The sequence below is a fragment of the Gekko japonicus genome, unplaced genomic scaffold (assembly GCF_001447785.1).
Source record: "Gekko japonicus isolate JY-2015 unplaced genomic scaffold, Gekko_japonicus_V1.1 scaffold364, whole genome shotgun sequence".
NCBI lineage: Eukaryota > Metazoa > Chordata > Lepidosauria > Squamata > Gekkonidae > Gekko > Gekko japonicus.
The window spans coordinates 36,504-58,862 of record NW_015172562.1 but is presented as its reverse complement, the minus strand read 5'-3'; the positions used below and the strand labels follow the sequence as shown (position 1 = coordinate 58,862).

The following is a 22,359-nucleotide window of genomic DNA, read 5'->3' as shown; positions in this document are numbered from 1 at the left end:
AGTTGTGCTGAGTTCTGAGCCTGTACTGGGAACTCTGCTTCTCCCACCAAAACCCCTCATATTTCCTGAGCAGTTGCTCCTGACGTTGACGGGCCATATGGACCAGCAACCAGTGCAACCCAAAGGACTGCTAGCAAAAAGGGAAATCAGCAGTCCCTGTAGGCATACAGATTACATACAGGACTCTTTGGATACAAGCCACTGAAGACTGAGAGGTATAACACAGGTTAGTAATTTTAAAAAGTAATTCTATTTTTCTACTGATTGTAACGGTCCTTTTCAACTATGATTGCATTTTGACTGACCAATAACTCATCAATGTACACCTGCATTCAAGAAACCCTAAAGATAATCTAGCATTAGCTTCTGCATCACACTGCATCACTGTAGCATAACTCTATTCAGAATTAAACCTCTACTCAACACAGCCTCTGTTTCCAAATACACTTTTCTGAGGCTGCAGTCAGGCGTGCCATTGGGTGTAGAGGGGAAGTGCCCCTATTTCCTCTGGAGGAATTTGACTCAGTCACATAATCACACATCCCTTTATGCTGTGGACTCAGATGCCACCTCCAGCAAGTGGGGGGGGTGCCTTTTGTTTCCCATGCGCATGAACAAGGAATAAAACCTCCGCTGGAGGGTTCCCTGTGGAGTATGCGGTTATGTACATACTGCTAAGCAAGGAGGGGGGAACCAGCACCAAGTTGGGATGGAATAAGCAGACCATCCCAACAGCTTGAGAGCGTGCTTGAGAGATCAGACTAGGGAAAATCCGTCTGTGGCCTGTCGACAAGTGTTAGGCTCGAACTTCCCCCAATGTCTTTTAATTCTGCTTCTGTGGCAGGGCAGCATGGGTGGCTAATGACTGCGGGATCTTTCCCAGATGTTGCTGTCTAATTGTGCCATTTAGATTCATCAGGCATTCGCAGCTATGTCGGATCTAAAGGAACGTCTGACCACAGCCTGAAACATACTAAAGACTGGGCTCCGTTTCTTAAGATTTTTCAGTTCAAAGCTCCATAAAAGAAATCTGTTGATGCCTCAAATAAATTGTACAGCCTACATATGCACAAATCTGCTTGTCTGGCAATGTTTTACCCAACAACAGTGTATACAAAGCAACACAGAGGAGTTGAGTATATGACCTCCCTGAAACTTGTCCCCTGATCATGAAAAATCATAAAAAGTGGCCCTTTGCCACTGAGCTGAATGTACACTGCAGAAAGATGAGGAACTAACTTTATAAGTGTTTGAATCCAGTTGGGCAGACTCAAGAGGTAATACAAAATTAATGGGAAATTAATGGTAAACAATAAATGAAACATTTGAACAATTAATTAATGGGGAAAATAACTGCAATCCAAAAGTTTCTCAGAAGCTGACCGTGACAGTACTGCCAAAGTGTTCTTTAAACACCATGTATACCAGCAGCCTGGGGATATTGTTTCCTTCTGAAGTGTTCTTGTACTTAATTACTTTTGAACTCTGCAGCAATGAAAGCCAGTTTGGAGATGTAGCGAAGGCTGCTTCTGAAACGAAAATCTTGCAGTGAACATGGGTATGGCCCACCCCCATTACTGTTCATATAGGCAAACTGACAGCAACACACAGCTACCTAAGAAATACAGCTGTAGCGATAGCACGCACACACATGTGCATCATGCACAGAGTCTGCACAGACTTTTGATTTTCCAGAAGTCTGAAAACAATCCTTGTAGAGGTTTAAGTTACAACCTTATTGGAGCAGGAGGGAAAAGGGAAAGACATCCAGAATACTCCTCCACTTTCCCCTGCACCTCTGCCTTGTCAAAACTATATCTTTAGAGTTCCACTTTTTTCACCATCATGTTTAATTTTGCTAGCCTTTGGGTCCTGTGCACAGGAAACTGCAAAGTATTACCTCACACAAACTGACTGAATACCAGTCAGGACCAAGAACATGAAGTCAAGAAACTATATATAAGCTATCTTCTGAAATGAAAAATGCTACCCAATATAAAAATATGAGTATCACAGAAGTAGAGAAAGCTTTCCATTGACTTCCATTTTGCATTTAGTTATCAGCAACTGATGATGCTGAAAACAAATGCTATGTGGTGCTGCCGTGAGATCCCATGAAAAGTCATTATACAGTGATCATCTCAAGACTGAGACGAAACCTTGCCCAGTGAGAGGATTTAACATCCAATGGAAGCAAACCACTGTCAGCTCTGAAAGGCCTCCTTAGAGCAGCCTAGTTGTTTTCTTTCATGGGAGCCTAACCTCATGGCTAATGTAGAACTAGCACAGGTGGCTGATAGGCCAAGCCAGTGCCTTAACTCATAAATCCTGGAGGAAGCAAGAGGATAGAGATTACCCAAAAAGTATTTAAATTATTAGTAGTAAAGATGTGAGCAAGAAAGGTACAATTACAAAGCAACATTGGATCAACCAGAGTGTTTCCATGGTGGAGGGATTTCTGTCCGGAAAGCACAGCTTTCTGGTCTCCCTCCTGCAGCCCCAAATTGCTGTTCTGAGGGCAGAAGCAACATCTCAGGGTCATCCTGAGCAGCAGCAAGAAGGGGGAAGTGCTCTGTAGGTAGAAATCCTTCTGTCTATGGAAGCACCCCAGTGGATTCAAGCCCCAATATACACTTTTAGAGCTTTTAATGTAAAATCACCTGACAAAAACCCTGCAGAAATTCTCACCTGAAGTATAATCTTTTAAGCGCAGGTTCTTCACTGGTGTCCCATCACTTAATTGGAAAGCACTGAGGATCTACAGAAACAAACCGTATCAGGGTAAGTATTGAAACCTACATTACACCCAGCAATTCTCCCACATGAAAATCCATAGGAGATCTGACTTTTTTTCACCACACAAAGATTAATATGACCTGCTTGATGCATAAGTAAAAATGAAAATCAAAAACTAGAAGAAAAACATGGGTTCTGGTGGTTTCATTCAGTTACTTTTGCCATATTTAAACAAAACACATACAAAAACATATAAGCTATTTAGGATCCCCCCCCCAGTTTAAATATATTGCTTTAAATACACTACATTTACATTTGCAGTTGTTTAAATCTAATGTGTGCTCCAAATGCCAAAGACTCATCTTATTGATTGCACTGACTTACACTGTGTAATCCATCTTGAGCCTCAGCCAGAAAGGTGGACTATAAATAACAACTATTACTATACTTGAGTAGTCTGAAAAGAGTTACTAGACGTAACTGATAGAATGCTTTGTGACACCAAATTCTTGTAAGTTTCAGAAATCCTTACTTTAAGTTGATATTTTGATACTAGAGCTTTAGAAAAAGCTATAAGGGCATTTTCTGGAATCAAAGCAATTTTCATCTTTTCTAGTTGCAAAGTAAATACAAATGCTTGGGCCACAAAGTAACTGACAAATGCTACAAATACTATTTGCAAGCTAGCTATCCTACTGTGCTCCTAGCCAAATCAGGTCAAAACTTCTGTGAATACCTCTAATGAATTCTTGCGTAAAATACCATGCAGAATGTAATCTGGCTCAATGTCTGTGAAAGAGAAGTCATGAAGATGGACTACAATTCTCACATCAGAAAATACTCTGGGAAAGAGAATATTAAAATTGCCAAATACAATGCCTTTCTGACACAGCAAGGCAGATTTTCCACAACAGATACTTAAAAACTAGATTGCTAGCACATGGCTAAACAGAAGGGAAGTTTACCTATACTGAAGTGTGTACATGTAGAAAGAAATGTCAATGCAGAGTATCACATCAAATGCTTCTAGAGAAGTTAGAGGAACTTCAGAAACAAGGTTACCAATCACTTACAACATCTTTTGTGGCATTTTCAGGAACTCCTCCTAGTCGAATCAGCTTGCTTGGTTTCACGTCTTTGGCACAGGGCCTGTAATCCTGGTCCTTCAAGATACAAATTTAAGAGAAATTTTATACAGACAACAGAGAGGCACAGTAGAGACAGTAATTCAAACACAATACAAGATCTCTCTATTCACTAGAAATTATAATAATATGATTTAGGACCATGTTCTAAATTATCTGTTCTTTAGTCCTAGGGAAGTTCAAATACAAAATCACATGCCCATTATTCAAATGAATTTGATTTCCATAAAGCAAAACAGAGCTATAGAGTTTGAGAAAAACTGGGAAATGAAGTAGATGGCTTTCTGATGAAGTCTAGAAACGATAGAACATCTTTGAAATACCTTAACTAATTGGGGATTTGCTGTTAATAACTCTGGCTGCAAAAACAGTAAGAAGTAATAAATAAACTAACTGTGGAAATGCAATAAACATACAGAAAACCAGGATATAAAACTATTAGCTAAACAAAACAATTCGTGTTCTCCAACAATTTAGCACACATACATATAGGCACAAGCTTTCCTGCAATTCACATACCTGAAGATCTGGCTGAGAATCTTTGCTAGATTTTCCTTCTCCAAAAGCCTTGCCATGTTCATAGTCAAAGAGTTGACTTCCTGGCAGCCGATGATCAACATCTCGATACTCAATGCCCCTGTAGTCTGTATCCTGTCTTCCAAGGAAATCCAAGTCACCTTTTTCCTTTGGTACAAGACCAGAAGTTTCGGGTGTTTGCTGTTCACCCACAGAAAACTCCTGATTGCTAGCAAAGGCCTGAGGTGCGTTATCTTGGTCCTGAAGAACAGGAAGAGGACCACAGCTACTTTGGAACTCTTGTGAAGACTCAGCCTCAGGATTCTGTTCTTGTGATTCTTCTTCTCCGGTTCTTGGCTCTGAATGTGAAAACTTCTCTTTTGGAGCAAAGGAAGACCTTTCCCTAATAATGTGTACAGCCTCTTCAACCTTGCCTTCTCTATCTGTTACTGATACTGCAGGCTGACTCTGCTGATATTCTACACCATCAGGGTCCACAGCAGGCATCTCTCTGTCTGTGAAATCCAGAGTAGGTGGCACATCCCTGCCCCTAAAATCTTGATCGGCCTGAGATTTTGGCCTATTTCTGAAGTTTGAATGGGATGCATCCCTGTTTCTGAAGTCTAGGTCAGCTGTACCCATACCCCTCAAGTCCATATCAGGCATATCTCTTTTCCTAAAATCTGAATACGGCTGCTCTCTGCCCCTGTAATCCTGCTCAGGCATCTCTCTTGTCCTGAAGTGTGAGTGAGATCCATCTCTGTTTCTCAAATCTAAATCAAATGGTCCCCTACCACGAAAATCTGGAGCATCTTCTCTGCCCCTGTAGTTCATAGTGTGTGTTTCTCTATCCCTATAATTCATATGGAATGCATCCCTATTCCTGTAATCCATGGGAGGAATTTCTCCTCCACCATATTCCATAGACTGCCCTTCCCTATCCTGGAAATCTCCTGAATACATATCCCTGCCTCTGAAGTCTGGAAGGAGTGGCACCCTACCTCTGAAATCCAAGTGTGAATCATCTCTGTTCTGGAAGTCAGAAGATACATAATCTCTGCCTCCAAAATCATGTAAGTGACCCTCCCCACCTCTGAAGTCACTATGAGGTCCATCTCTACCTCCATAGCTGAAAGCAGGTTCCTCTCTGTTGGCAAACTGAGGATTGAGGATGCCTGGGAGTCCCTGGATATCATAAGGAAGTGATTCTCTGCCAGAGAAGTTGCCAGAGTGTCTTTCTTGAGCAAGGCTATCAAGGGGAGGAGAATAGTCCCTGTTCCACCCGGGAGCAAACCTTTCTTCTTGGCTCCCACTGTAGAAATAAAGACAGCATTATTCATAATGTCTTTTGAGTTTGTAATCTACACATCAGCATGTTCTTCTCTAAACTTTTTACTGAGTTGTTTAACAGTAAGATCCACAGAAGAAATTGATGTCTGGTAGTTTTAAGAGGTGGTAGTATACGACAGGCGTAATAAGCAAACTTGCGCATTCCCATTTCACCATAATTCCCAGAAGAACTCAATATGGAAAACCTGAAATATTAATGCATTAGTGAAGGTAGCAATCTATATCATCTCACAGTACACATACATGGCATGTGCCATAATACACATAACTGGGAAGCCATCACATTGATATTTCAAGCTTGTTCAAGCAACAGTCTCATCCTACAGTCAATTCAGATGGAAGATTTGGATTCTTGCATTCATTATTTCCAAAAAAGATACAGGCAGCTTTGTTGGTGCAAACAAAAAATACCCCAATTTTAGCTGCCAAAGACAAGGATTGTAACAGGAGAATCTGGAATGAGAGCGTTTCTTACCCATCATCACAAAGTAATATTGCCCAATTTGGCTTCCACTGATCCTTTATCTACAGCATCATCTAATTAATCTCTGGGTTTGTTAATATAGCTATCACATTTTTTCCTATGCTTTTATACTTTAAGGGGCCTGATAATTCCTTTCAGGGCTAGAAAGGTATCTAATTAACTACTGGTTTTAAATTTTCAATAGGAGGCTGCCATCTTCCTTCAAAGAAGGCAATAAAAATTCAGTTTGATAAAAGCTCCACCCTACATCGTCTAATCTACTCAACTCTTCAAAACGTCCAAAAAAAGTTGGAGAAGAGGGTTTAAGGATCTCCCCCATACACACATTTCTCCCACATCCACTTTTATATGTGTGTGTTTTAAAATATCCAGACTAATGAAGAATTCTAAATGGCTTTTACTATTCAGTGAACACTTCAGGGCTGTGGTGGACAGTTTATTCAATCTATCAACTCAGTGTGCTGGATTAGTGACAAAGACAAACAGTGTTGGAAATTGTTTGAAAAAAGTATTGGAAATAATAGTTCCAATATCCTAATGCTTTACACAGATCTACATCATGTCCGTACCTGGAATACCATTAATCAAAAAAAGCCATGAAACTAGAAACAGTGTTTGAAAAGACAACAAACACTATCAAGGGACTAAAATGCTTTTCCAATGAAGCAAGGCTAAAACTTCTTTTTTCTTGTTTCATTTTTTTTGGGGGGAAATGACAGGGAAAGATATATTTGTACAGTTTCGAAAGGAATGAAGACTTGTTTCTGTTGGTACTAGAACTCAGGGTCACCTGATGAATTGCTAATTCAAGGCAGACAAAAGAAAGCACTTTTTGTGCAATACATGATTCTGAATTCACAGCCACAGGATGTTGAAACGGCCACTCTCTAGCTTTTTAAAAAAAGGGAAGTGAGTGGCCAATTCACAGGCAAGTAAACGTCACTTTCATGTTCAGAGGCAATATAGCTTCAGAACAAGTGCTCTTATGTAAGAGGGCCACAATGCTTTCAAGCCTGCATATGACTTCCCAGCAGCATCTGGCGAGAGCTGCTACTGGAACCAGAACGCTGGACTAAATTAAGCTTTGCTCTGATCTAAACAACCTCATGTTTTTAGTTCTACATTCCCTGGAGTTTATTTGAGACACAAAATGTTGAACTAGCTGAACCTGGAAAACAGGTACACAGGGTTTGTTGTTTTTGATGATTGCCCATATTTTTGGCATTCTTAGTATGAATCCATAGGTTCATAATTATTAAGTAATCTGATCAATAGTTATTAAGCATAACCATCATTTAACATTCCTATGTAATTATTTTTTGGCCAGGAAACAACAGCCTGCATGCATAAGCAAAGAACTTCAACATGTACACAATGGTGGTGGCTGACTTTTCTTTCTGTTGGTGACATTTCAGGCCTTACGGAATGCGGTTTTGGAGACCTTAACATGGGAAACTATTGTCAGGAGAAGGAAGCTGAAAAGCTCCAGTGCACATGCCGAACACTGCTGATAGTCCTTTGGATTCCATCTCTTGGCAGTAAATACTAACTGGGGCAAGTTATCAACATTATGCCTCTTACTAACATTGTCAGTATCAAAAAGGCTGTTCAAAATAAATTAGACTTCAGTGCAATTTTAAAACATTTTATTTAACGATAAACATTAAATTTATTTAATGATGATCACAAAACACCTTTCTAACTTTCTGAAAAAATACAGCTTAAATCATTTAATGAGTGGATAGTGTCATAAAAATTCCAATGTGTTCATTTATATTTAAGTCCAGTAGCACCCTAGAGACCAACAAGATTTTGGGGCTCCCCTTGTCAGATACCAGTATCCCAAAAATATTGCTGGTCTCTAGGGTGCTACTGGACTCATACCTAGCCATTCTACTGCAAACCAACATGGCTACCCTCTGAAACGATATTTATTTAGGGTATTTCTACACTGCCTCTTCAGAGTCCTGCTTAAGGTGTCTTACAATTAAAACAACGTCACAATATTAAAAATAAGGTCCATTTTTTTCTTACATGTGCAATTACCATATTCTGTATCATTTTAATGGTAACTTGCTAAAGTTTCATAATCTGGAAACTTCTTTAATGGCATCTGACACAGGAGTAAAATAGCATAAACATGACAAACAAGAAAAGTCCCAATTTCTTCACCTCTTTTCTAATTTTCTATTAGATACTGGTCTAAGACAATAGGTAACTGATTGTACTGATATTGTACTAAATATCACTTCCTCACAGGATCAGTGTCATCTGGATGGCTGCTGCATGCATATCAGAGGAGTCCCCTGGCAACTGGAGCTGCCCCCCCCCCTCCGAGGTGGAACCACAGACCCTGCTGGAGCCCCGCAAGTATGGTATCTATGCTGTTTGCCATCACTGCCTGTTTCTGTTTAACAATAATGCAGGTGGTGATTCCACAGGGTGACCTGGGAGCATCACCAATGCATTTCCTGCCATTCTGCTCAGTCACCAGTTCCAGCCCAAATCCTGGAGCATCCTGCCTTGGAGAGTCGTCTAGGGATTTTGTCCTCACATTCATGTTGTGTGAGGGACAGCTCCACCTGTCGTCATCCCCCCCCCCCCCCCCCCGGACCCTGGGAACAGTTTGCAAAGGCAAAGAACTATTCTAGACAGAAGGAAATGAGATGCACTGGACCTCATAACAACTTGCTGTTCAACAAAGTTGAAGTATTCCACAAACCTGCCTATCTGCTCATGCTGAGATTGCTGCTATTGGACTTGTTGATGCCAGTGGAATTGTCGAACACACACGAAGCTGCTTTATACTAAATCAGACCTTTAGTCCATCACAGTCGGTATTATTTACTGAGACTGGTAACACTTCTCCAAGATATTTTAAGCACTTACTGATATTCTTTAACTGGAGATGCCAAGGATTAAACCTGGGACCTTCTGCATGATAACCAGCTGCTCTGCCACTGAACCACAGCCCCTCCAAAGAGGTAGCTGCTGGGCTAAAATTAACACTGTGTATTTTTCTTCTTTATGTTCATTATTAAATATTTTTAAAGAGAATTAAAGCCTTCAACGTATCTCCTCAAAAAGATCTTTTCAGAACAACATTGGTAAGAGGCATAATTTTTCTTAAACACAAAAGAAGCAAGTTTATCATATTTATAAAACAAAGCAATAAAACCTGCATAACAAATATAAAACAAATGCATAAAATAACATAACATAAAACAATGGCATTTAATAATCTGACTAAAAATTAACAATGAACTCTGGTTAGGACAACAGATCTAATGGGACTTCAAATCGTTAACAACAATTTTCAGGAGTCACGCCTCCCCTCCAAAAAACCCTCAAAAGTTTGAGCAACCTTTAAAAAGGTTTCATTTGGCACTGAAAAGTTAGGAAATTTGGAAGTAGTCTGGGAGTTACCACTGCTATGGCAACATTCTTATATCTTAGGGGAAAAACAGTCTGTCTTGTTTTGAGTTTTCAGTCAAATCATATGCTGCATTATATAGAGATGAACAAAGTACGTGAACATTCCCAATTTTGGGGGGGGGGGGGGGGAGTTCAGCAAACAGATGTCATACCTGACCACCTGACACAATTTCCACTAAACTAATAGCCATTACTTCCCTCTGCATCTCACTTGCTCCTTTGCACCAAGAAGGGCTCTGTGCAAAAATACCCTCTGATCCTGAGAAAATAGTTTATTGATTAATGTTCTATTGTGGAGAGATAAGAATGGGCACTATACTTCTGACTAAACCAAAAAGGAACCATCCTCTGAGGACACCCTTGAAATATGGGGCAGAAAGAGCTTCTGTCACCTTAAATCACCTTTTAAAGCCCTAAAGCCTGCTTCTCAAGGTAGTGGCAGTGACTACACCAACTCTAGAATCCAACAGGCTGGGCACAGAAATTTCAGAGAAACACAGGAAAGCATAACCACCATCAGTTAAGGGAAGGAATGCTTTTAACACAACACAAAAACATATTAGCTCAAATTGCTCATTAGGACACCTGCAGGGGAGAATTTATCATATACTTTTGGTTTGATACTTGGCTGTTTGGTCTGTTATCAACTATTAGTAAGGTATACAAAGCAGGGATGTTCTGCTGTGCATAAGGTGCATCTAAAACACAGAGATCTAAGTATTATTAAAACAATGTATTTCCTATGAATAAATTAAATAAATAAATGAACAAATAAAATACTTACCGGAAGGGACCCACTCTGTTAGCTGGTCGAGGGTTCCCCCACATTTTGTCTGTGATAGGCAACCAGAAAATTGAGTTCCTCAGCTTAGAGGGAACACTGATTCAGCACTAGATTTTTATGCATCTTTACAGCTGTACAGTTTGGAGAAGGCCCGGGTATCAGTCAAGTAAAGGACGTGCAATTAAGGATGCTTTTTTTTTTTTGTTAAATTGCAGAATCTATGAGAAATAAAATCATACTTTAATCTGCCATTCATTTTAACCATCCATTTCCAACAAAAGGCCCTGAGACTATGCAACTGTTCTGGACTGGAAAAGTATCATTTTAAAGGTTCAGTAGCCAGCCAGGTTAAAGGTTCAGTGGTCTATTATTACCACATTTTATATTTCTTTTCCTAAGAGGTTTTTTATTTAAAAAGGCTGGATATGACATTGTTATCCTCCACCACAAAGATGACCATGGGTATGATTATTCAGTATCCAGAATCAGAAAGTTTTCCAGTTGCCACTAGCAGTCAACTAGCCCAAGGCTTTCTAGGCTATGTATTTCATTAGAATAACTAAATCAGTGATAATTTGGCTCAAATAGCCTTACCTCCTGTATTGTCCTGAGGGTCAAGAATTACTAATGGATAATTTATTCTGCCCTAGCAACCCACATTACTTGTTAGATTATGGCAAATGACTGACAGGCCAACAATGCTTTCCTATTGTGTACATACAACAACCAGAACAGTGAAGAAAAGGACAGAAATTAAATATTAGAAATGGCAACAGAGAAATGTACATGAACATTTCCATCTCATGACACTCTATTTCTTACTGCAAGGTGACCCTACTCCAGCAAAAACAAAATGGTTTAAGGGTAGACTAAGTGCAACACCATTGAACTAACATTCTCTTAACAGATCTGACAATTCCTTCTGACCAGTTGTAACCAAGAAGGAAGACAATACAAACAGTAATTCTGTCCCACAGGATGTTAAGCACATTGAGCCTCACCATGCAAGCATGAGTTTGCCTGGGCCCATTTATTTATATACACATAGGTTGGTTGACCTCTAATGATTGAAACTTATTCTATTCATTGACTTATGAGGTATTTGTGTCATTTAAAAAAAACCCTCACCTTCCTGAACAGTACCTGAACATATGTACATAATATGTTTAAAAAAATCATCTTCACCGCTCACTTCACGCATCTAATGAGGTGGTTTCTTGCTTAAGAAAGCTAATACCACAATTCATTTGTCAGTTCTTAAGATGACAGTTTTCACAATCAGAATCCTAACAACACACAAGTTTATTTCCATTCTCTTTATGCCATCCCCCTGGATAATATGAAAATTCCCTCCAACTAGCTAACATGCTGCAGCATCTAACACTACCATCTGAAATCCAGTGATTGCCCTCCCTAAAATTTTCAAGTCTAGCTTTCCATCAGATCCCTTCCAGGCCTACAGCTTCAGAAACTGGCATACCTTTTCCCCCTGCATCACACATCCCCTGCAACTTAGTTTGCACTCCCTGTACCATTCCACAGAACAAGCTCCTGAGATGCCCTTTAACAAAACTCCCTAGAAAAAGGTCTTTCTCCATTTGTGAATTATACCTTTGTAACTTAATCATTGCCAGAAGTAATCAGTCACACCTGTGTATGACATTCATACTCAAGTATTTCAGATCCAGGTACACACAAAGCTCAAAGGGAGTCCAAAAGCAACCAAACTGTAAAATATCTGACTTGGGGGAAAAAGAGCACAGAGAAAGGAAAAAACAATACATAAGGTGAAGAGAATGAGGAAAATACAACAAATATATTATCATCTATTTACACGCTCACCAACTGTGTAAAAACTCAGCCTACAGATATTTCACTCTGGTCCTTCTCTTCTATATGCCCCACCGTGAGGCATACACACCCCAACATGGTAAGCCAATGTATGCAAGTCCTATGACCAAGTACTGTTCTTTGCAACACCTACGTGCTCTTCGAACTAAAAGCTTAATACAACAACAGCTAGCCCCACTGCATGATCTGTTTCTAAGCCTTAAAAACTATCATCCAATTAAGGAAACGTTAATAAATCAATGATACCAATTTTAATCAACAGGTCAAGTACAGCTGCACAACAATAATTTTTGGGGAAAGTGCATGCTATTTTAAAATACTTCATGCATATTCACATGCTCTCATGTGGCAACTACAGTCATCAGGCTGCCCCCTATGGGCTGTCATCCTACTTATTGGCCCACCTGCTATTGACCAGAGCCTGGGCCAACTCCATTGTGGCTCCTGCACTGTACAACAGGCTCCCTAAAGATGTGAGGAGAGTCATGGGGGGGTCTTCAAAAGGTGCTGCAGGGCTTGCTTGTTTGTTAGGGCTTTTGAGGATCTATGAATGGCAAGAATCTTTTAGTGGGTGGGTTTGGGAGGTTTTACTTGGGTTTTAATCAGCCATGTTTTAATTATCATTCAAAAGCTACCTTAGGCCAAGAAGAAATTTGTGGTATAAATATTTTAATAAATAATAAATACATTTGCTTCAAAGGCGCTATCTTAAAATATGCATGCCCCTCTTCTCTGCACTAAAAATAATAAGCATTTTTAAAGTATGCTGTCCAATTAATCAAGAACACACAGTTAAAATTGAATGAAAACCACTTCAGTATTGAGCTCTAAGACCATTTGGTACAATGGCTTTTAGTCTCTGCCACAGATATGAGGGCCAGTGTGTTGTAGTGGTTCAGCCTAGGAGCTGAGAGATCCAGGTCTGAATTCCCACTCTGCCATGGAATTTTGCTGAATGATATTGGGCCAGTCACACACTCTTAGCCTAATCTACTGCCAGGGTTGCTGTAAGGATAAAATGAGGAGAAGAAAACAATGTAAGCTGCTTTGGGTCCCCACTAGAAAGAAAGGCAAGGTACAAATGAAATAAATAAAGTAATGACATTTGCACAATGATGCACTCCGAATGCCTTGAGTTTGCATTTTTTTTTTTTAGTATAAGGTAAAGGTAAAGGTTCCCTTGCTCGAAAGCCAGTCGAATCCGACTCTAGGGTTGCGGTGCTCATCTCCGTTTCAAAGCCGAAGAGCCAGCGTTGTCCGAAGACGTTTCCGTGGTCATGTGGCCGGCATGACTAAACACCAAGGCGCATGGAATGCTATTACCTTCCCACCGAAGTGGTACCTATTTATCTACTTGCAACTTCTTGCTTTCGAACTGCTAGGTTGGCAGGAGCTGGAACTAGAGACGGGAGCTCACCCTGTCTTGCGGCACCCGGGTCTTGAACTGCTGAACTACTGACCTTCCACAGCCTGCAGTTCAGCGTCTTAACCACTTGAGCCACCGCAGCTCAAGTGGTATAACATTTAGTAACATTAGCTTAAATTACTACCTGGTGCCACCAAACGAATAAAATTTAACTTGATTTATTTGATTTCTATTAACGATGCAAGAAACTGCCTTAAAATGCCTGCTACATGCCTAGTCTCCTCTGGTATATCAACAATACCTCTCCAACAACTAGCGTGCCCTCACTGATATTAGAAATTGCTTAACTGAGAATGCACCTGGATCTTTCTACATATAAAACATTACTTGGCTCCATTGTGTACCTCCCCGCCCCCATACTCGTGAATATATACCCCAACTAAGCGTACACTTATCGATGCAGCAGGGCCTGGCTCACAATGCTTGCGGCATAAGGCGACTCTATGGCACCACAAGACAGACGAGCGCGACTCTACCACTCTGAAAGGTGCTCAGACGAGCGCATCACGGCCCCTCCACTCACCGTCCACAAACCCGCAACTAACGGAGCTTCACCAGCAATAGCGGACTTCCACCAGCATCACTACAGGGTCCGCCTCCCCTTCCCTCGAGCTGCGTGTCTCCAGGCCTCCTCTCCGCAAAAAAAAGGGGCACACTGAATTCCCCCTCGCCCATATAAGGCTAGCCCTGTAGGCCGCCGAGATACCTACTACTGACCTCTCCGCCGCCGCCGCCCCCTCCCCGCGCGGGCCTGCCAGCTCCGAGCGCGCGTCCCGAATGTCGCAGCACCTAGGAGAGGTAAAGAGCTCCCTCCTCCACCTCGGGAAATGGGGGGAGGAGCGGCCGGTGCACGGCGTCGAGGGAGGAACCCTCCACACGCAAACGAGACGCAGGGAAAAGATTCTTACCACACACAAAAAATATATCGTCGGTGGCGGCAACGCGACCGGGCCTGAAGGAAGCCGCACCACCCACGAAGAGGAAACCGGAAACTCCCGTAACGCTGACCCATGTGACTCTCAACCCCGTTGCGCACGCGCAAGATGGTCGCGCCTTTTCATTTTTATGGTGCTCTGCGCCGAAACGGAATAATAAAGAAAACTGTAACTCACTCCCCTCCACAATAGAAAACAGGAGTTCAACTACATTTCCCATGATGCCTCGCAAACCTACTCCCCTCTTGTCCCACTTTGCTTCGCTATGCATGTCGGACCTTGTAGTTTGCATTTGACCCTGCAAGGCCGCCTTCATAAACATAAACACATAAGAACGTAAGAGAAGCCAATGCTGGATCAGGCCAGTGGTCCATCCATTCCAACACTCTCTCACACAGTGCCCAAAAATACCGGGTACCATCAGGAGGTCCAGCAGTGGGGCCAGGACTGTTTTGGATATATTCCTGGCCCAATGTATATCTCTGCTGCCGGTTTGTATAGTTAAATGTGCTTTTATTGGCATTGTATATAAAAATATTGGAATGGAAAGTTTTGAGGATTTAATAACATGAAATAGGGCTTCCTGCATCTCAGCTTCAGTTGCCCCCGCCCCTCTGCAATGCGTAGATAATAATACTAACCTATTGTAGGGATTTGTGAATCCATGTATTTCGCATTGTTATTACAAATAAGATTTTCACCACAAAACAGGCACCAAGGTTTTTTAGATCAAACAAAAGCTTCCGTCTGCCTCTTTGGATTTTCAAATGTTGACAGATGTATACCAACTGGGGGTTGTTTTGTGGGGACGGGGAGAAGTTGTGAGTCTCATCTCTTGTCCACATAAAACACCAAGTGGCCAAGTTGTGGACTACAATCCCCAAAATGCACTGGGATTTGTGACACTGACCTTTGAAAGGAGAAGTAGGTAGTGAACACTACTTTCCTGACTGTAGCTGGTAAAGGCAGTATCAACTGGCTGGACTGGGAAGCTTGTCCGTCACTGCGGTGACAGAGATTCCAAAGGAGGCAACAGCAGGCTGACACTACCCCCCCCCCCCCCCCCCCCCACCTCCCCGTGCCCGCTTAGGCATCATCAGCAAGAACAGAGCCAGATACGCTCGCTCATTGACGCTCTCCGTCCCTCGGCAGCCTGTTCTTGTCAAAGCTGTAAGTATCTATTGTGCGCCTAAAGAGGAAGAAAAAGAGAGGTTGGTCCGTTTGATATCTTTCGTCCTTCTTGCTTTACACGACAAAACAAATAAACCAGGCTTTGGAGCTTGGATGCTGAAATGCAGCCAAATGCACTTGTGTGCAAATCCATCATACACTACCAAAGCCCTCTGTGACAAGGCACAAATGATTACAAGATTCTGACGAAACCAAAGGGTGGCTGGATTCTGAGTGAGCTGGAGAACATTGTCATATTTTAGACAGATTAGTAAGTGAAAGGGAAATTTAGGGGAAGGATGACCATGGGACATCCTTGTAAGAGAAGGACTTGTTGTCTGTTATATATAGGATCAGAGACAGTACAAAAGAATACATTCTTAAAATACAGAAATGGGCTGGGGTGAGCGGTTGGTCCTCATGGCAAGCAACAGCCACCGCTGCCACCGCAGGGCAAATTGTTTGCTTGCAGCCTCCTCACGATAAAGGACAATAATATTGCTATAAATTGCAGGGGTTGCAATTTTACATGTGGGGAACTGAGGCTTAAAGGAAAGTGGTGTGACCAAGGCTGCACAATCAGACCTAAACTAGTCAGGACCATCCCTGTTTAACTTCCGAGATCTGACTAGATCGGGCTAGCCTGGGCTATCCAGGTCAGGGTTATCCAGTTCAGACATCCACATGCCTACGCACTGCCACATGGGTGTGCTATGCCAGGGACCCACCTTGCTCTATCAAGGTAATTTCATCAGCAAATGCAAGTCTTCCTGACTGCAAAATCGAATTACTATCAAACAGCCTGGTGAGGTGATTAGGTGTTTGCTGACCGTCCCTGAATGCCTCCTAGCCTACCAGCCTGCTCCAGGCACCCTGACAGCCCCCTTGTCCACTCTGCCTGGATGGAATCTTCTTTTGTCACCTTTCTGGGAAGCCCCTCACCCTCTTAACTCAGTCAGAGCCAGGAAACCCATAGATTCTCATCCTGGACTCACCCTGAATTCCTGGACCTTATTTCTTCAAAATTCTTTTGTGGTGGCTCCTATAACTGTCACTGCTCTGCCAAGCCAAAACTGTGCTGCCTCTCCACTTGCACAGTGTTTGCTAGTTCTGCTTTTCTTTCTCTGAGAATTTGGGACATTTACTTGCCACACAGAATCACCCCTCCACTGCTTTACCATACTTTCCCTTGGGATCTTTAGAAGTTCTGCCTAAAGTCCCTACTCTCATCCTGTGGATCATCGAAACAGACAATGTACTGGCAGTTAAGGTGATTTCCGGGGCTTGCAGCTTTCGAGAAAAAGAAACGGAACAGATGGGAATATTTCTCTCTTTAGCCTTTTTCTTTTTTTGTATACATGGGGGATGGGGGTGGAATAAACCTGGTTCACCAAGTGTGGAAATACAGCTTCTGCTGTCTTTGACCATACTTCATCCAAACAAATGCTCCCATATTACCAGGTCAGGGTATCTGAGAAGCCAGTATTTACTGTGGATTCTGAGATGCATTTGGAGATTTATACTGAGTCTCCAGTATGTAGAATAGTGTAGTGGTTTCCACTGGGGAGACCAGTTCAAATCCCCACATAGCCACAAAGCACACTATGTGACTTCGGACCAGGCATACACTCCGCCTAATTTGTGAGGAAAAGAGAGAGGGGGAAGAAGTATTTCCTTCCATACACTAATGAAGTATTTACTCAAATTGTGTCAGTGAAGGAGTTCATGACATCTTTCATCTCCTCTTACAGAGTCCTCTTATGAGTGAAAAAAATATATTTTAAAAACTTATGATTAATTGTTGATGGGACATGGTTTTTGGAAATAGAAATAATTTCATATTGAAATAATTTAATATAGATTACCAAGTATGGGCCTGGATGAGGTTCAGTCCCATCCCGCCTCCCCGGGAAATTGAGAAGTCTATGCCCCTGGCTTCCATTTAAGATTGAGACTGAACTGACACCCAGCCTCCAGCATAGACTAGGGCTAGGCACTAATATCCAAGAAGAACAATCTCTTTATGACCTGGGAATGCAGTGCAGCACAAGTCCTTATAGAATAAACATTTGGTCATCCTGGACTCACCCTGAAGAATGCCAAAGATTTTTATGCTAGGAATGAGACAGAAGTGCATTGTGTGGTTGATCTGTTCAACCAAGAGAAAGCAACATTTCTCATGAGGACGTTTTGAAGAAAATTACTGCTTTCTTCAAGCACACAAATTATAGTGCAATCCTAAGAAAACTTTCCTGGATGTAAGCCCTATTGAATAGGCATCTGTAGGATTCTAAGTAGAGATGTTTAGGATTGAACTTTTAATCACTTTTTTAACCAAACAGATATTAAGCAGGTGGTCTCTCACTCACTCCTTTTGAGATCTGTGTGAATGCTATTACTCCAGGCAACCAAAAGCCTTATTTGTATTGCATCTCACATCCTTTCAGTGCATCTTTTGGAAAATAAATCCCTACCAAGTTTTAGCTTGGGAGGCTGACAGGTGAGATCCTAGATGAGATTGACTGGCAACCCACTTGGATATCTTTTGCTACTTGGTATTGCTACTTCGGCTGAGCGCTGAAGAATAGATTCTTTTGAATTATGGTGCTGGAGAAGACTCTTGAGAGTCCCTTGGACTGCAAGGAGATCAAATCAGTCAATACTAAAAAAATCAACCCTAACTGTTCCCTGGAAGGCCAGATACTGAAGCTGAAACTCAAATGAGAAGGGAGCACTCACTGGAGAAGACTGTGATGCTGGGAAAGATTGAAGGTCAAAGAAGAAGGGGATGGTAAAGGATGAGATGGTTACACAGTGTTATCGATGCAATGAACATGAAATTAAGCAAACTCCGGAGCACAATGGAAGACAGGAGGTCCTGGCGTGATGTGGTCCATGGGGTTGTGAAGAGTAAGACTCAGCTGTGCAACTGAACAACAACAACATTCCTGAAAAAATGCTTTGTTTAAAATTTAGTGAATCTTCGTGGGATGAGAATTCTCCAGTGTATAGTGTCTGGAAGCCTTTAAATAGCCAATATGGTGTAGTGGTTACAGTATAAGACTACAGATATCGGAGACCAAAGTTCAAATCCCCTGAAAGTTTGCATGGAAACTTGGCCCAGTCACTTTCTCACAATTTAACCTACCCCACAGCTTTGTTGTGAATTTAAGATGGAGGAGGAGAGGATGCTGTAACATGCTTTGGGATCCCAGTGGGGCATAAACATCTAAATAAATAAATATTTAGACAGCAAGGAATTTAGGACCAAACGAAAAGCTGTATCCAGGACTGGCAACAGTATTAATTTTATTGCCTAAAGATAAATATTGTGTACCTTCGCAGAAAGGTCAACTTTAAATAAATAGAACATTTAGTTAAAGGTTGAAAATATAGACTCCTCATACCTTAGTAACAGAAATCTAGGGACATATAAAAGAACTCATTTTATATTGCTTTCATTCTTTCCCAAAGTAATCTCATAGCAGGGATTTGACTCATCCTTTTTATCAACTGTTTTTGACAGCCACAGAGACATAGCTGACATATAATAAATCAACATTAAAAGAGCTAAAGAAGCAACATTTCAGCTATAGCATGAGGAGTAAGTTAGAAACTCTTCACCAATTAGAAGAAATGTGCCTTATGATCTGCTACTATACCCTCTGCCACATTGTAGGAAAAAATGGGCACATTTTTATTGGTACTTGTGAGACTCATATTTTTACAATAACAAAGACTATTGCTTTTCACTGTTCTCTACCAGCTATGTGCTGCATTCAATACCTTGTCCAGGATCGATTCAAAAGTAATCAGGTTTTTTTCTGCTTAAGCTTAAAGATATTCTATAGCTCTGACCTGGATAGCCCAGGCAAGCCTAATCTTGTCAGATCTCGGAAGCTGAAACTGGCAAGTACTGTGATGGGAGACCTCCAAGGAATACCAAAGCTGGGAGGCAGAGGCAGGCTATCAAGCCACTTCTCTGGACGTCCTCCATGCCCCGCTAGGAGTTGCCAGAGGTCGCCATGACTTCCTGGCACGAGCACGCACACACACACACACACACACACACAAAAGATATTCTATATAAAACATAATTTATTTATAGCCTGCTTTTGAGGACCGAAAGTGGCTCACAACAACCCTGTGTGGTAGGTTAGGATGAGAGAGAGTGGCCCAAGATTACCTAGTGAGCTTCTATAGTGGAGTGGAGATTTGAATCTGAATCTCTCTGACACTATTGTCCTGTAAAATGTTAACATTTCACAATGAATCGCACTGGCTACAGAATATCCAACAGCAGGCTGTGCGCTGGGACATGGTGTATGCATCTTTGTGTTCATGTGTGTGCCTTTAGATGCACACATTCTGCTGACTGATACTGAGAGACCATGCGGAAGAGGCTAGAATCTGAAAAATGGCAGCTCTAGAAATTCACATGAACAAACATTTTTAATGCATTCTCAGGCCCTTCCCTGAAGGCAAATAAGGATAATGATTTATTAAGAAGCCCTATCTAAAAACCGGGTTTGTCCCAGGTAAATAGGACCAATGCTACATACTGTTGTTTATCCTGATGGCCTGGGGCATATCCAAGCACTTAGATAATCTAATGCCAGATTCACTGTTGAAGCATCTGTCATTACTGCGGGTCAGCCAGAACCAATTTCTCAAGGCTTGAAAGTCTTTCTTGATCATGTTCCTCTGAACATTTCTCTAGTCTGCTTAAGAGTGGCTTTAATATTTGGTCTGTTTGGAAGCTACTGTAACTTAATATCACTTTCTCATTCGTAAACTGAAGTTACAGTGGTAGTAAATGTAGTAAATGTTCCTGGTGTTTGCAACAGACAGGAGGCTGTCCTGTCCCTGAAGGGAAAAACAGCCACTCAGCTGAGACTATGGTCCTTTCTGCATTTGCCTGCCACTCTGGATCTTCTCAGTGTTTGAGTCAAGGCAGTTTAAGTCCACAGCAAAACAGCATCCAAATAACCCGGGGCAACAGCAGGCTGAAACCGGGCTGACCACTGAAGGGAAGTAATGTAATGCAAAATGGGGGGAAAACCCAGAATAAAAAGGTTGAACTCAATTTCAGTGCAGAATGGGGGGAAACCCTGGATTAAAAAGGTTGAATTCGATTTTACTGCAGATTTGCTTGGAGGATACCGCAATGAACATGGATTAAAAGGAAAGTGCAGAAAGGACCTATATGGGAGTGCTGCTCCAGCACCTAGTCTCCTTTTTGAAGGAGATAGAAGGCTGGAGGGAAGCCCAGTAGGAGTTTAATTCAGCTCTGCCTCAGGGAGACTGGTGATTTTCTGGACCTCCCTCAGTAAAAGAGCAGACAGAAGGATAGCTCTGTCTGGTAGTATGGCAGAGTGGTTTAAAGTACCCAGTTGTTAGGCCTGTCTCTGGTGATGAGCAGACCTTGTACTATTTAGTTTGACTCTTGGGAAAGGGCAGGCTGGTGTGGGCAGAGTCCTGTGTGTGTGAAAGGATCCAGCCTAGTGGCTAGTCAGTGAAAGCCTGTTTGTGCGTGAAAGCATTAAAGGGAATTCAAACCATGCTCTGAAGCCATAACTGGCTTAAATTTATGTATCTCAGCCAGGTTCCTCCTTTGACTATCTAGAAATCTGTGCTGCTGATCTGTTCTTTAAAACCAACCTATAAATAAATAAATCTTATTTGTTACTTACAACTCCTGCCTCAGTGATCTCCGTGTTTTACTTGATCTCCATAAAATTTACCTCATGACAGCAAATCCAAAGACTTTACACTTGCTACTCTAAGAACATCTTGTAATTGAGAGGGAGGTTTATAGTTTAAAAAAACCTGTTCTCCCCAAATCATAAGAGGCTGTGTGTGTGCCCTCAGTTGGTAGAAAAGGTCTGTCATAGTGTTGTTTTTGTTTTGTTTTTACAGCAGTGATCTCTATAGAATAATTAATACTGAAATATTTCTGGAGTGTGTCTGAGTCCTCATATAAGTACGCCACGAAGAAATTCAGATTAGGATTGCCAGATCCGCGGTCCGAGCGGGGGTTCCCCAGATTTCGGGGGCTCCTTCCTGCCGTCATCCAGCTGGCTGGTGGGGGGGAAGCCCCACCCCCAAGACCGACCACCCTCTAGCTGACCGGCAGGAGCACATGGCCCGCCAATTAGCTGGAGGGCCTTTAAAATCTTGCAGGAGGGAGGGAGGAAGCGGATTTGCGGCTTGGAGTGCAAGTGTGCATTGCCTTTCCCCTCTTCCCAACAGCATTTAAAGGAAACATGTTGGGAAGAAGTGGGGGCCGCACACCTGCACTCCAATCCATGAATTTGTGGCTTGGAGTGCAGGCGCACGCGGGCGGCTCCACCTTTTGCCAAAAGCAGTTAAAGGGACACTTTAAAAGCTTTTGGCAAGAAGCCAGGGAGCACCGGTCCCCAACATGATGACATCACATCGGGGATGTCCCCTCCAGTAACGCCCCCCAAAGTCCCCCACCGGGGACTTGGAAGGACCTGGCAACCTTAATTCAGATGAACCGCTGC

The 22,359-nt window shown here is 42.0% G+C and overlaps 1 protein-coding gene across 1 annotated transcript in view; it reads right to left on the bottom strand.

Annotated features, from left to right (window-relative positions):
- RBM6 (RNA binding motif protein 6) overlaps positions 1-10,519 on the bottom strand; it is a 70,760-nt gene extending 60,241 nt beyond the window's left edge. The window contains exons 1-4 of the mRNA XM_015421251.1: positions 10,451-10,519; positions 4,401-5,709; positions 3,810-3,899; positions 2,689-2,758 (exon numbers count right to left, since the gene is read on the bottom strand). Of these exons, the coding sequence (XP_015276737.1) occupies positions 2,689-2,758; positions 3,810-3,899; positions 4,401-5,709; positions 10,451-10,494 (1,513 nt within the window). The 5' untranslated portion in view covers positions 10,495-10,519. The remainder of the gene's footprint in view (positions 1-2,688; positions 2,759-3,809; positions 3,900-4,400; positions 5,710-10,450) is intronic.
- Positions 10,520-22,359: the final 11,840 nt, after the last annotated feature.